Source organism: Suncus etruscus, chromosome 13 (assembly GCF_024139225.1).
Source record: "Suncus etruscus isolate mSunEtr1 chromosome 13, mSunEtr1.pri.cur, whole genome shotgun sequence".
In the NCBI taxonomy this organism is placed as follows: Eukaryota; Metazoa; Chordata; class Mammalia; order Eulipotyphla; family Soricidae; genus Suncus; species Suncus etruscus.
Window position 1 is genome coordinate 68,582,201 of NC_064860.1, and position 13,372 is coordinate 68,595,572.

At 34.4% G+C, this 13,372-nt stretch overlaps 1 protein-coding gene across 1 annotated transcript in view; it reads right to left on the bottom strand.

Moving 5' to 3' along the window:
* GBE1 (1,4-alpha-glucan branching enzyme 1) overlaps nucleotides 1-13,372 on the bottom strand; it is a 320,203-nt gene that overhangs the window by 74,031 nt on the left and 232,800 nt on the right. The window contains exon 12 of the mRNA XM_049785497.1: nucleotides 12,795-12,966. Within this exon, the coding sequence (XP_049641454.1) occupies nucleotides 12,795-12,966 (172 nt within the window). The remainder of the gene's footprint in view (nucleotides 1-12,794; nucleotides 12,967-13,372) is intronic.

Here is a 13,372-nt window from a genome sequence, read left to right on the forward strand (position 1 = left end):
TTGGCCATGCGTATTTCTTCTTTGTCAAAGTGTCTGTCCATTTCTTCTCCCCATTTTTTGATGGGATTAGATGAGTTTTTCTTGTAAAGTTCTGTCAGTGCCTTGTATATTTTGGAGATTAGCCCCTTATCTGATGGGTATTGGGTGAACAGTTTCTCCCACTCAGTGGGTGGCTCTTGTATCCTGGGCGCTATTTCGTTTGAGGTGCAGAAGCTTCTCAGTTTAATATATTCCCATCTGTTAATCTCTGCTTTCACTTGCTTGGAGAGTGCAGTTTCCTCCTTGAATATGCCTATAGTCTCAATGTCCTGGAGTGTTTTGCCTATGTGTTGTTCTATATATCTTACGGTTTTGGGTCTGATATCGAGGTCTTTAATCCATTTGGATTTTACCTTCGTACATGATGTTAACTGGGGGTCTAAGTTCATTTTTTGCAAGTGGCTATCCAATTGTGCCAACACCACTTGTTGAAGAGGCTTTCCCTGCTCCATTTAGGATTTCTAGCTCCGTAATCAAAAATTAGGTAACTATGTGTGGGAAACATTCTCGGAGTATTCAAGCCTATTCCATTGATCTCAGGTCCTCACTTTATTCCAATACTTTGCTGTTTAGATAACTATCGCTTTTTAGTAAAGTTTAAAGTTGGGGAAAGTAATTCCTCCCATATTCTTTTTCTCAATGATTGCTTTAGCTATTCTAGGGTGTTTATTGTTCCAAATGAATTTCAAAAGTGCCTGATCCACTTCTTTGAAGAATGCCATGAGTGTCTTTAGAGGGATCGCATTAAATATCTACAATGCTTTGGGGAGTATTGCCATTTTAATGGTGTTAATCCTGCCAGTCCATGAGCAGGGTATGCGTTTCCATTTCCACATGTCCTCTCTTATTTTTTGGAGCAGAGTTTTATAGTTTTCTTTGTATAGGTCCTTCACATTTTTAGTCAAGTTGATTCGAAGATATTTGAGTTTGTGTGGCAGTATTGTGAATGGGGTTGTTTTCTTAATGTCCATTTCTTCCTTATTAATATTGGTGTATAGAAAGGCCATTAATTTTTGTGTGTTAATTTTGTAGCCTGCCACCTTGCTATATAAGTCTATTTTTTCTAGAAACTTTTTGGTGGAGTCTATAGGGTTTTCTAAGTAGAGTATTATGCCATTCATAAAAAGCGAGAGATTGACTTCTTCCTTTCCTATCTGGATTCCCTTGATATCTTTTTCTTGCCTAATTCCTATAGCAAGTACTTCCAGTACTATGTTGAATAGGAGTGGCGAGAGAGTGTCTTGTGCCAGAATTTACAGGGAAAGCTTTTAGTTTTTCTCTATTGAGGATGATATTTGCCACTGGCTTGTCGTAGATGGCCTTAACTATATTCAGAAAGGTTCCTTTCATTCCCCTCTTGCTGAGAGTTTTGATCAAGAATGGGTATTGCACCTTATCAAATGCTTTGTTTACATTTACTGATATGATCATGTGATTTTTATTTTTCTTGTTGATGTTGTTATTATGTTAATAGATTTATGGATGTTAAACCATCCTTGCATTACTGGAATGAAACCTACTTGGTCATAGTGGATGATCTTCTTAATGAGATATTGAATCCTATTTGCCAGGATTTTATTGAGGATCTTTACATCTGTGTTCATCAGCGATATTGGTCTGTAATTTTCTTTTTTGGTAGCATCTCTGTCTGCTTTAGGTATCAAGATGATGTTGGCTTCATAAAAGCTATTTGGCAGTGTTCGCGTTTCTTCTATTTCATGAAAGAGTCTTGCCAGGATTGGTAGTAGTTCTTCTTGAAAGGTTTGAAAGAATTCATTAGTAAATCCATCTGGGCATGGGCTTTTTTTTTTTTTGTCAGACATTTGATTACTGTCTTAATTTCCTCAGTAGTGATGGGGTTGTTTAGATATGCTACATCCTATTCATTCAACCATGGAAGATTATAAGAGTCCAAAAATGTATACCTTTCTTCCAGGTTCTCATTTTTAGTGGCATAGAGTTTCTCAAAGTAGTTTCTTATTACCCTTTGAATATATGTCATATTAGTAGTGATCTCTCCTTTTTCATTCCTGATACGAGTTATCAAGTTTCTCTCTTTCTTTGTTAGTTTTGCCAGTGGTCTATCAATCTTGTTTATTTTTTCAAAGAACCAACTTCTGCTTTCATTGATTTTTCAGATTGTTTTTTGGGTTTCCAGTTCATTGATTTCTGCTCTCAGCTTTGTTATTTCCTTCTGTATCCCTATTTTTCTGTCCTTTTGTTGAGCACTTTCTAATAATATGAGTTGTGTCATTAAGCTATTCAGGTATGCCCATTCTTCTTTTTGTATGTGCTTGCAAAGCTATAAATTTTCCTCTCAGTGCCGCTTTTGCTGTTTCCCATAAGTTCTGATAGTTTGTCTCTCTATTGTCATTTGTTTTCAGGAAGGTTTTGGTTACTTCTTTGATTTCATCTCAGACCCACTGGTTATTCAGTATCAGGCTGTTTAACTTCCAGGTATTAAAGTTTTTCTTCTGTGTCTCTTTGTAGTTCACATATAATTTCAGGGCCTTGTGGTCAGCGAAGGTAGCCTGCAAAATTTCTATCCTCTTGATATTATGGAGGTATATTTTATGTGCTAGCATGTAGTCTATCCTGGAGAATGCCCCATGTACATTAGAGAAGAATGTGTATCCAGGTTTCTGAGGATGGATTGTCCTATATATATATCTATTAAGCTTCTTTCTTCCATTTCTCTTTTCAGGTCTAGTACATTCTTGTTGGGTTTCAGTCTGGTTGACCTATCAATTTTTGTCAATGCCATGTTGAGGTCTCCCACAATTATTGTGTTGTTATTGATACTATTTTTCAAATTTGTCAACAAGTGTATTAAATATTTTGTTGGCCCATTATTCCTTGCATATATGTTTAGGAGAGTGATTTCTTCCTGCTGTACAAATCCCCTGATTAATACAAAATATCCATCTTTGTCCTTTCTAACTTTCCTGAGTATAAAGTATGCATCATCTGATATTAGTATGGCCACTCCAGCATTTTTGTGGGTGTTGTTTGCTTGGATGATTTTCCTCCAGCCTTTTATTTTGAGTCTATGCTTGTTCTGACTATTCAGGTGCATTTCTTGTAGGCAGCAGAAGGTTGGATTGAGTTTTTTGATCCATTTAGCCACTCTGTGTCTCTTAACTGGTACATTTAGTCCATTGACATTCAGAGAAAGAATTTTCCTGGATTTAGTGTCATATTTCTATCAAAGTTTGGTGTCTCTGTTGGTCAGTCTTGTCTTAAAGTAGGTCTTTCAGTTTTTCTTTTAAGACTGGTTTTGAGTCTGTAAAGTTTCTGAACTGTTGTTTGTCTGTGCAACCATGTGTTCTTCCTTCAAACCTGAAAGTGAGTTTTGCTTGGTGCAGTATTCTAGGCAAAGTATTTATTTCATTGAATTTTTTCACTATGTACCACCACTGCCTTCTGGCCTTGAGTGTTTCTTGTGACAGGTCTGCGATAAATCTCAAGGATGTTCCCTTGAATGTAATTTCTTATTTTGATCTTGCTGCATTAGGAATTCTGTCTGTATCTGTGCGGTTCATCATTGTGACTAGGATGTGTCTTGGGTGTTATTTCTGGGTTATCTTTTAGTTGGTACTCTTCGAGCATGCAGGATTTGATCCCATGTATTCCTTAGCTCTGCTAGTTTCTCTTTAATGATGTTCTTGACTTCCTGGAGATTTTCTTCCTGGGTCTTTGGGGCTCCAATGATTCTTAAGTTGTTTCTGTTGAACTTATCATAGACTTCTATTTTCATCTGTTCCCATTCTTTGAGTAATTTTTCCATTGTTTGATCATTTGCTTTAAGGGTTTTTTCCAATCTCTTCTGCTGTATGAAGTTGTTATTCATCTCATCTTCCAGTGTACCAATTCTATCCTCAGATGCTGTTAACCCATGGGAAAACTCGTCCATTTTTTTTCTTCAATTCAACTACTGAGTTTTTCAGACCTGTTATTTGACCTGAAATTTCAGTTTGGAGTTTTCTGATTTCTATCTTCATATTCTCTTGATTCTTATTAGTGTTCTCTTCTATACTTTTTTTGAGTTCTGTGAATATCTTCCATATTGCAACTCTAAACTCCTTATCTGAGAGACTGACTAGTTGGTTGGCCATGTTCTGGTCATCTGAATTGCCATCTTCATTCTCTATGTCTGGCGCTGGCCTGCATTGTTTTCCCATTTTCACAGTTGTATTGTGGATTTTTCTACGTGTTGTGGTTATATTCATTGAATAAATCATGTGTGCAGCCGCGTATCGAAGCAGAGCGGCTGAGCTCTTTTGGCTCCTCCCTTTCTGAGCATGTAAACTCACTTCCAGGGAAGGCGAGCCATCTGCAGATGAGCCACACACAGGATGAAATGAGGCCGAGAATGCAGCACAGCACAGAAGACAGGCAGATATGGGTGCTGGCAAACACTAATTAGTATAAGTATCAAGCACATACATAGTTTTGATGATCACATCTTATTTTTATCGATATGAATTGTTTTAGGTAAAAAAGAGAGCAAACAATTCCCATTTCATTTAGAACCATTCCACTGTCAGTACCAAATCCTGCTTTCTAAGTAAACCAGGAATCCTCACTTGACACTGTGACTTTAGAAAAAATGATATATAACAAAAACTAAGAAAATATGTCAAAAAAGTAAAGTTTATTTCTTGCATTTCAGGAGGCCAGGACTTCAATCTTCAACAGGAGGACAGCACCTCCAATTAATGCTTGGAAGATATCTGTATTCCCTACCCCAAGAGCAGCCACCTCATCAAAATAATATTTTTAATAATGTCAGTTAGGTTTCCTTTAATATCATCAACATTTAAATAAAATGATGTTATTTGAAAACCTGAATACTTTAAAAAATTAAAAAAACACACTTCTTTTAAAACTTGCCAGTGAATGATGATGCTTAATTTGTTCACTCATTTCAAGTTTTTCATATGTTTGAAGGTTAACTTTTCCACCTGATTTTACTTATACTTCATTGCTTCAATAATCTTTTTTTTCTTAGAGTTCACTAATTTCCCCAAATAGCTACTGTTTTTCTATTCTATATTAGTCTATCTGAAGTCACACAGAAATAATACCTATATTCTCCTAACCCAATTCTCTTACATGTGCAGTGAATTCTCTAATTATCAGTGAATATCATGTTTGTACTCTAAAGATACTTGCCTGTTTCCTTTTCAGTATTTCAGTTTGGGTTTTGAGATCTCGAGGGCAAGAACTTTCATTTACCTCTGAATATTCACCACTAAATATTTCTTGGTATGTAAAAGAGGCATATAGTTTCTAAAGCATGAAGAAATTTCATAAATAGTGTAAATATATTTTGGAATTTGTTATATATATGAAGTTTATAGTTTAAATTAATACATCTTTCAAATTCATTCACTTTTTAAATTAAATTTTCCTTAAGTCAATCTGCCTCCATTCCTTTCTGTCTTTCCCCTTGTCTATCACTGTATCATTTTCTCATGTTGTGCTCTGTCATTCTCTCTGTCACTTCTTTGCTCACTCTATATGATGCACAGATATGACAGAAAAATGCATTATGCATTATGTTCTATCTAATGATTCCATATACTCATGCAAAGAAAATGTATAGACAATAAATGTTAATTGACTCATATGATCTTGGATTATCCCAGAAATAAAAACTAGCTGACATCCCTCTTTACAAAACCTCATATATGAAAGCTGAGTAAGGCTATTTTAACAGCAATTTCACTATGAATTAAAAACAAACAAAAACTACATAATCATAGTGAGATAGAAGTAAATGCATTTGTTTACCATATGTCAACTAGCATTATGACACTGATTTTTAAAATTTAGAATTATAACCTCAGCTGATGCTTTACAAAATAAATTAATCACTTAAAAAAGATATTAAGCTATGTGCCAGCACAGATTATTTTAGAAAAAAAAAACAAACACTCTTCCATGGAACTGGATAATTAGCATTCAAAATTTGTGCATTTAATATAATAAAAATAACAATGAAAATGTTAATTTGACTTTAACTTCAACAACTGCTGTGAACTATGAATCTAGTAATTTTCCATGAGTTGTATATGTATTAACTCAGTTTACCACAAAGAGAGTTCTCTGACACAGACACTTCACTTTACCAATGAATAAGAAAAAATGTTCCTTTGAGGGATATTGCATTCCCAAGAGCAGCTAAGCCTGACTTTCCAAATAATTACTATTATTTCTTGATCTGTATGTACTCTATCATTTCCATCTGATGTGCCCATTTTCCATCTTTTAATGGTTAATTTCCAAATGTATCTAAGAATAATTTTCTTCTATTATTTTTTTAAAAACAAAAGTAATTTGGGGCCAGTGAAGTGGCACTAGAGGTAAGGTTTCTGCCTTGTAAGCGCTAGCCAAGGAAGGACTGCGGTTCGATCCCCTGGTGTCTTATATGGTCCCCCCAAGCCATGGGCAATTTCTGAGCGCTTAGCCGGGAGTAACCTTTAAGCATCAAATGGGTGTGGCCCAAGAAAACCAAAAAAAAAAAAAAAAAAAACAGAAACAAAAAACGAGAGTAATTTGATTTAAAAGAGTTTAAAGGAGCCAGAGCAGTGGCACAGCAGTAGGGTGTTTGCATTGCACAAGACTAACCTAGGACAGACCATGGTTCGATCCCCCACTGATTTCTGCGTGTATAATCAGGAGTAACTCCTGAGCATCACTGGTTGTGGCTCCCAAATAAAAACAAACAAAAAATTTAAAAAGACTACTAATGAAGAGCTGTCATTTTCTAGCTGTGCAAGGTAAGGTATTTCCTTTGTCCTTTCTGAGCTGTAGTTTTACAATGTGACCTGGAACATCTACCTAGCAACATTTTACTTTTCTCATTTTTACCCCTTTTTCCTTTTGAATGAAAACATTAAACAGAAGAAAGAAAAATGAAGATTCAATTATGAGGCGGCCAGAGCAATATCGCAGAGGATAGGGCATTTGTTTTGCATGCTTGACCCTAGTTCAATCCCAGGCATCTTACATGGTCCCCCAAACCTGCTAGGAGCAATTTCTTAGCACAGAGCCAGGAGTAACTACTGAGTGCCACTGGGTATGGCCCCAAAATAAAACAACAACCAACAACAATGGACTCAATTATGACACATATGAAAGTACTTGAGAAATAAAAGTATGTCAATTAGGAAAAGGCGCAAGATTTATGTGATCTGAAGAGAAACCAGAGTATAAGAATTTCAATTAGTAAAGTTCAATTGTGTGTGTGTGTGTGTGTGTGTGTGTGTGTGTGTGTGTGTGTGTGTGTGTGTGAGAAGTTCAACTAGATTCTATGTGGAGGTACTGAGGAGGGGAAGAAAGGGGGCAGGAGAGAAAGTAAGAAAGCAATATGTTCAAGAGAGAATACAAGCTTCTCGATAGACCAAGAAGAGAGTTCCAGTACATATCCCAGCTCCTCTAACACATTAAAGTTCAAATGTCAAAAGGGGAGATACAAGTGAAATGTGCTCAGGCACAATGTTCATGGGCTGAAAACACACATGTGCCATGTGGACTCTGGGAGCAATTTCAGATTAATTACTTTTTATTTTATTAGTCTTGTCAACATTTATATACAATTTACTACTGTTACTTTATCATAGAATGGAAAACTCACATGTACTTATGGCATTAAACTTGACCAACTGATATTATAGCAAATATTCTCCTATATTGAATAAAAAATTTTAAATAAACTAATTGTGTGCAGTCAAAAATATAAGAAATAGACAAAATTATAAGAAAATTCATATTTATTTTAAAAAATTTTGATTAAAAACACATAATTAAGTGCCTGATAATTATATGAAAACATGATTTGATTAAATTTATAAAAATGCTTTCTTTTAACTTTTCCTAAATTCTTATAATTAATTAAATTTTTTCTCTAATATAAAGAAATAGAAATTTAATTCCAGAAATACAATATGTTTTAAAATTTCTAAAACTTAATAAGCTGCCACATTTGGTCTTCAGTTCTGAGATATTCTAAAATCAATATTTTTAGTTATTTTTATTTGCTGCTTAAAATTACATTGCTTAAAACTATAACTATTATAGCTAATAAATACCTGCTAAAATCTCATTGGTAATTGTGTGCATATGATATAACTTAAATATATATCAAACATTTTTGATACATCCATATAATGGCATTTTTTGTCAGAAAATTATTAAAGACTTCTGAGGTAGAGACTACTATTTTCTTTTTTTTTATATAATTTTTATTTTGATCATAGTGGCTTACATATTGTTGACAATAATATTCTAGGTACATATTTACATAAAATCAGGGGGGATTCCCATCCCTAAATTGTCCTCCCTACACCTCCGTTTTTGACCTACCTCCCATTTCCTCTTCCCTCCCCCCCAGGGTGGCTAGAATATGTGATCCCCTCTGTATTTGACCTACTACTTAGTAGTCTTGCATCAGTTTGGTCTTGGTGCCTCCCTTATTTCCCCCTCTAAGTGGGGGCAGGGCTAGCAGTTCAAGTTGGGTGGTTTTGTCTGAAAAAGAGAAAATGAGTAAATTGGGGTAAGAGTCTAATACCCCAAAAATGGGCAGAATCCTTCTAGAGGTTCTCCTTATCGATTGGGGAAATGAAGGAGAAAAAGAAGGTGAGACACCCCATCAGTACCAAAAGAAGTGTCAAATATCCAGTGAGGACTCCAGTTACATCGATAAGCACCACAAAAAACTGATTAAAAAAAATACAAACAAAAACAAACAAATATATAAACCAAAAAAACTCGCCATGGTCTTGAAATAAGAAACATGGTGTAGCACATAACGAAAGAAAAGAAAGGAAGAGAAAAAAAAAAAAAAAAACAAAAAAAAAAGAATAATTGGGGACAACAATTTCAATAATCACATCCAAACCGAGAAATCGACCAAAATAGGTATGTAAATAAAAATGATAATAACAATAATAAATGAAGGTAATATATATATATATGTGTATATAAAAAATATCCAAGGTTTTGTGCTTTTTGCATTTTTGTTTTTTCCCTCTGCCCTGGCACAGTAAATATTGGGGTCATTCGACATGGAATTCACTTGCCCTATGAGCTATGGGGATTCTCCGTCCTTGGAGTATACTGTCATGGGATCAGTTCTAGTCTTTGCTCAGGATCATTACTCTCCCGGTGGTGTTTTTTGTTTTGTTTTGTTTTGTTTTGTTTTGTTTGTGTGTGGAAGACTTCTGCTTTGTCCAGGGTGATACATTCAGAGCTCTGTGTTTAGTGGTCTCAGTATCTGTACAGATCCTGAGGTGGGCCTTATGGTGGAGTCAGTCTTTGTGAATCTAGAGGTTCTGTTGCCTCAGTGCCATTTGAATCCATCTTCTGTGGTTGGTGATCTTGGTCTTTGTACTGAACCTAGGATGGCATCTAGGTTAGTGAGACTACTATTTTCAATAGATACATAAAAGTGAATGAAATAGAAAAGCCCTTATTTTCATTGATTTTTTTAAATGTATCAAGGGAGTCATATATTTAACAGTCTTTCAATATAATTGTGTTAAGTGCCATGAAAAGGTAAGTATAGGGTAGTATAAATGTGGAAGGAAGGGCAAAATAGTATAGTTTGAGGCCTTATGAAATAAATCCATAAGAAATTGAGACTTTAAAGTGAAGGATTGGATCAAGTATGGGGTATTAGAGTGGAATGATTTTATAACATAAGAACAGAAAAATATACAGAGTTCAGAGTGCAAAGTAGATGCCACATTCAATGGACTAAAAGGCAGCTTGCTTGGCTAGGGCCCAGCAATCAATGAGAGACCAATGGGAGACCATTCATCCCAAGCTTATAGGTCAGCTGGAGGACACTAGTCATGGAAGCTGTTAAGCAGGACACAGACAAAATCAGACAGGAAAAAAATTTGAAGTCAAGCTAATGTGTGGGAAAAATAAATTTTACAAAATACCATCAATAATTGAAATACAGAAGAATGTGAAGGTTATTGACTTAAAAGTCAGTAGAGAGATGCTTGGTTCAGATAGATCTGGAGACAGGAGGGATAAAAAAGAAAGGTGCTATATTAATTTAAACATTAAAAAGCATTTTTTTCAAGGGCAAACGTCAGGATGATACTTGCATTTTGTAACAAGGATGAATTGCAAAAACACATCTGAGGGGCTATAGCAAGACAATATAGGGATTAAGTTGTATTAATCATCAATTTAATCCCTGGCACCATACAAGTCTCTGCTAAGTACCAATGGATGTAGCCCTGAAGGCCTCTGAGCATAAGGAAGATGGCAGAAACAATTTCTAGCATCATACAGCCTCAGCAATACCGCTTCCTCATCCTCATATATTAAACACTAGACCCAATTGGACAAATATCTCTAGAAGGGGCCAACAGGCTTTCTAAGCACTGCTTAGAAATGCCCCTTCCGAATATTACATATATATGCATATAAATATATATGTGTGTGTTTTAATACTACCTGCATGACTAAAAATCTTATAAAAATTGAGGTCAGAGCAATGGCACAGTGGGTATGGTATTTATCTTGCATGCAGAATTTGATCCCTTGCATCCCATATGGTCCTTGAGTCTGCTAGGAGTCATTTCAGAGTGCAGAGTCAGGAGTAAGGCTGAGCACCTTTGGATGTGGACCACAAACAAAACAAAACAACAACAAAAACTTAAAGAAATAGATGCAGGAAAAAATTAACTTATTACAAAATAAATAGATGCAGGAAACAAACACATTTATTGTTCCCAATGATAATATATAATTACCAAATAGTTAAGAAATACTTTCTGAAACAATAGATGTTCAGTTTGCCCTAGGTTGAACATATATGGTTAACATTATATTAATAAAAAATGTTTTGGAAAAAGATTAAGTTCTGAAGTTTTCCAATGTCTGATTCTATCTGCAGGGTAAAAACCGCAAAAGACTTGGGCAATAATTTTTATCAGTTATTTTCATCAGAAATGCCTTATTTGAAAAATACCAATTTTTTTTTGTTATGGCTCTTAAATCTGTGTCACCTATTGATACTGCTTTTGCCTTTAACAAAGAATAGCTCAGGAAAAGGTCTCTATCAGGTATTTCACTTGAAGCTACTAATGCTCTGTTTTCATGTGTGCAGGTCTCAGACTTTGCACTGCTCATAAAACTTCCAGACTTAAAAATCAAGAGACTAAGTTAGAATTTGTAAAATTATCAAATGCCATGCCTTTCAAAAATTAATGGTACAGGATTGATTACTTGATTTGAGTTATCTATTAGAAAAAAATACTGTTTCAAGCCTAGGAATATTAAGAAGCTATTCTTTTTTTCTGCAAAGCTATCTCCAGGGTATAATAACAACTTTGTTTTATAAATAGCCTTTGAAACTTTCTCACATGTACCTAAATTTTCTTTATCTTACAGGGAGCTACTCCAAATTACAATGCTACAAATATTATATTTATATTAGGATACAAACTAAATACATAGATTGTATAAGTAGGGTCTTACTGGAATGAATAGTTCTACTATTGATGCTTACTGTGTCAGGGAAGGTCAATTAGTATTATATATAGTGCCTAAAAATTGGCTCAAAATATACAGTGGTGCCTGCTAGGCAAAGCATAGCCTCAAAGGTCCAGAACTTTACTCTTGACAGGTTAGAAATATAAACAAGGGTCAGAGGAAGAGTATAATAGGTGACATTTGCTTCACATGTGATAGACCCATGTTCGGTCCCCTACATTTGGGTCCATGAGGACCCCTAGGTATGACCCATGAGCAAAGAGCCAGGAACAAACCTGGAGCAGCTCTGGGTGTGCCCCATAGGGAAAAGAAAAACGAATAACAAGTAGGAAATATTTACAAACTTTAGCAGTACTAAAAGTTGAATCGTAGTACACACTGAGATACAGACACAGGTAAAACTGGCTTTTTAAATTTTACTTTCCTCCAATTATTGAGGCAATGAAGTTCAAATAGTCAGGAGCCAGTGTGATTATCAGTGGATAGGAAATGTGCCTGTGTGATGGTACAGTGGGTAGGACATTTACCTTGCATTTGGCCAACCTAAATTTGATCCTCAAAATCCTATGGTCAGAAGTTATTACTGAGCCAGGTGTGACCATTTAGCAATACTGAATGTGGGCCCTCCATAAAATAAGATTTAAATAGTCAATGGAGCCCATTATAATTGAAAACCTGATTATTATTATTATTATTATTATTATTATAGCTGATTTCTATAACTTATCTTTCAAGATCCTTCAGTCAACAATAACTTTAATATCACGCTTTACCTACTTTAGGAAAATTTCTTTTGTACAACACTATTATACCACGGTCTTTGGTTTTCATATTTCAAATAAAAATATGCCAATAGACAATTACTGCAAATAATATAAAAATTAATAACTCAATATGTTAAGACATGACAATTACATATTGTGGTTAATCTGAAAAATAACCCCAATATTTAAAATTTTCAACCCACTAATTGACAATAGTAAATAAAACAGCAGCTATTATTTTATTTGGCAACGACTTTGGCAACCTGTATTAGTATAAAATTAACTTTATAACACCTTAAATTTTATATTAGCAATTTGTTCATAATAGCCTATCAGAAGAAGATGGTTTTAAATTCCTTTTATAAATCTTGAATAGCTGGATCAAAATACTTTATGTAACTTGAGTTACAAACTGGCATGTATATAAGTTAACATTTTAAACAGATTAAATATGATTCAACTCATACGTACCCATAAAATTGAGATAGCCTTCTCCTCCAAGTGCATGAGTAATGAGACGAATCATTTTATGAAGCTGTATTCCACGATCAATTACTGGAGTAAAAGGGGTTAAAACACTCATGTTTGTGTACATTTCAGCATCCATCAACCAAAATGCCAAAGTCTTATCTCCTACAAGTGCCTATGGAAACAAGAGATAATTACAAAGAATCAGGACTATAAAATAGTGATTACAAATATAATATATAATGAAATATGATGGAAAATAATATAGAAGAGATGTTCATATTATAATTTCACTTCACTTTATAGCACTTATTTTATATTGTGAAGGTATACTAGTAAGATATGGTCAAGAGAAATGCATATGCTTTTAAGAAAAATATTACTTTAAGAAGAGGATTAGAAAATTTTACAAATAGCTTCCTAAATAGTTATTATATCTAGATTGATGCTTCAACTAGTTTTTATGTATTTTACTTAATTTGAAAAAAAGATGTAAGTTTCTAAAAATTATATGCAATTTAATGTATATCTATACATAAATTGTTATATAATACCAGAGGTTTGTACAATTTCTTCAAAAT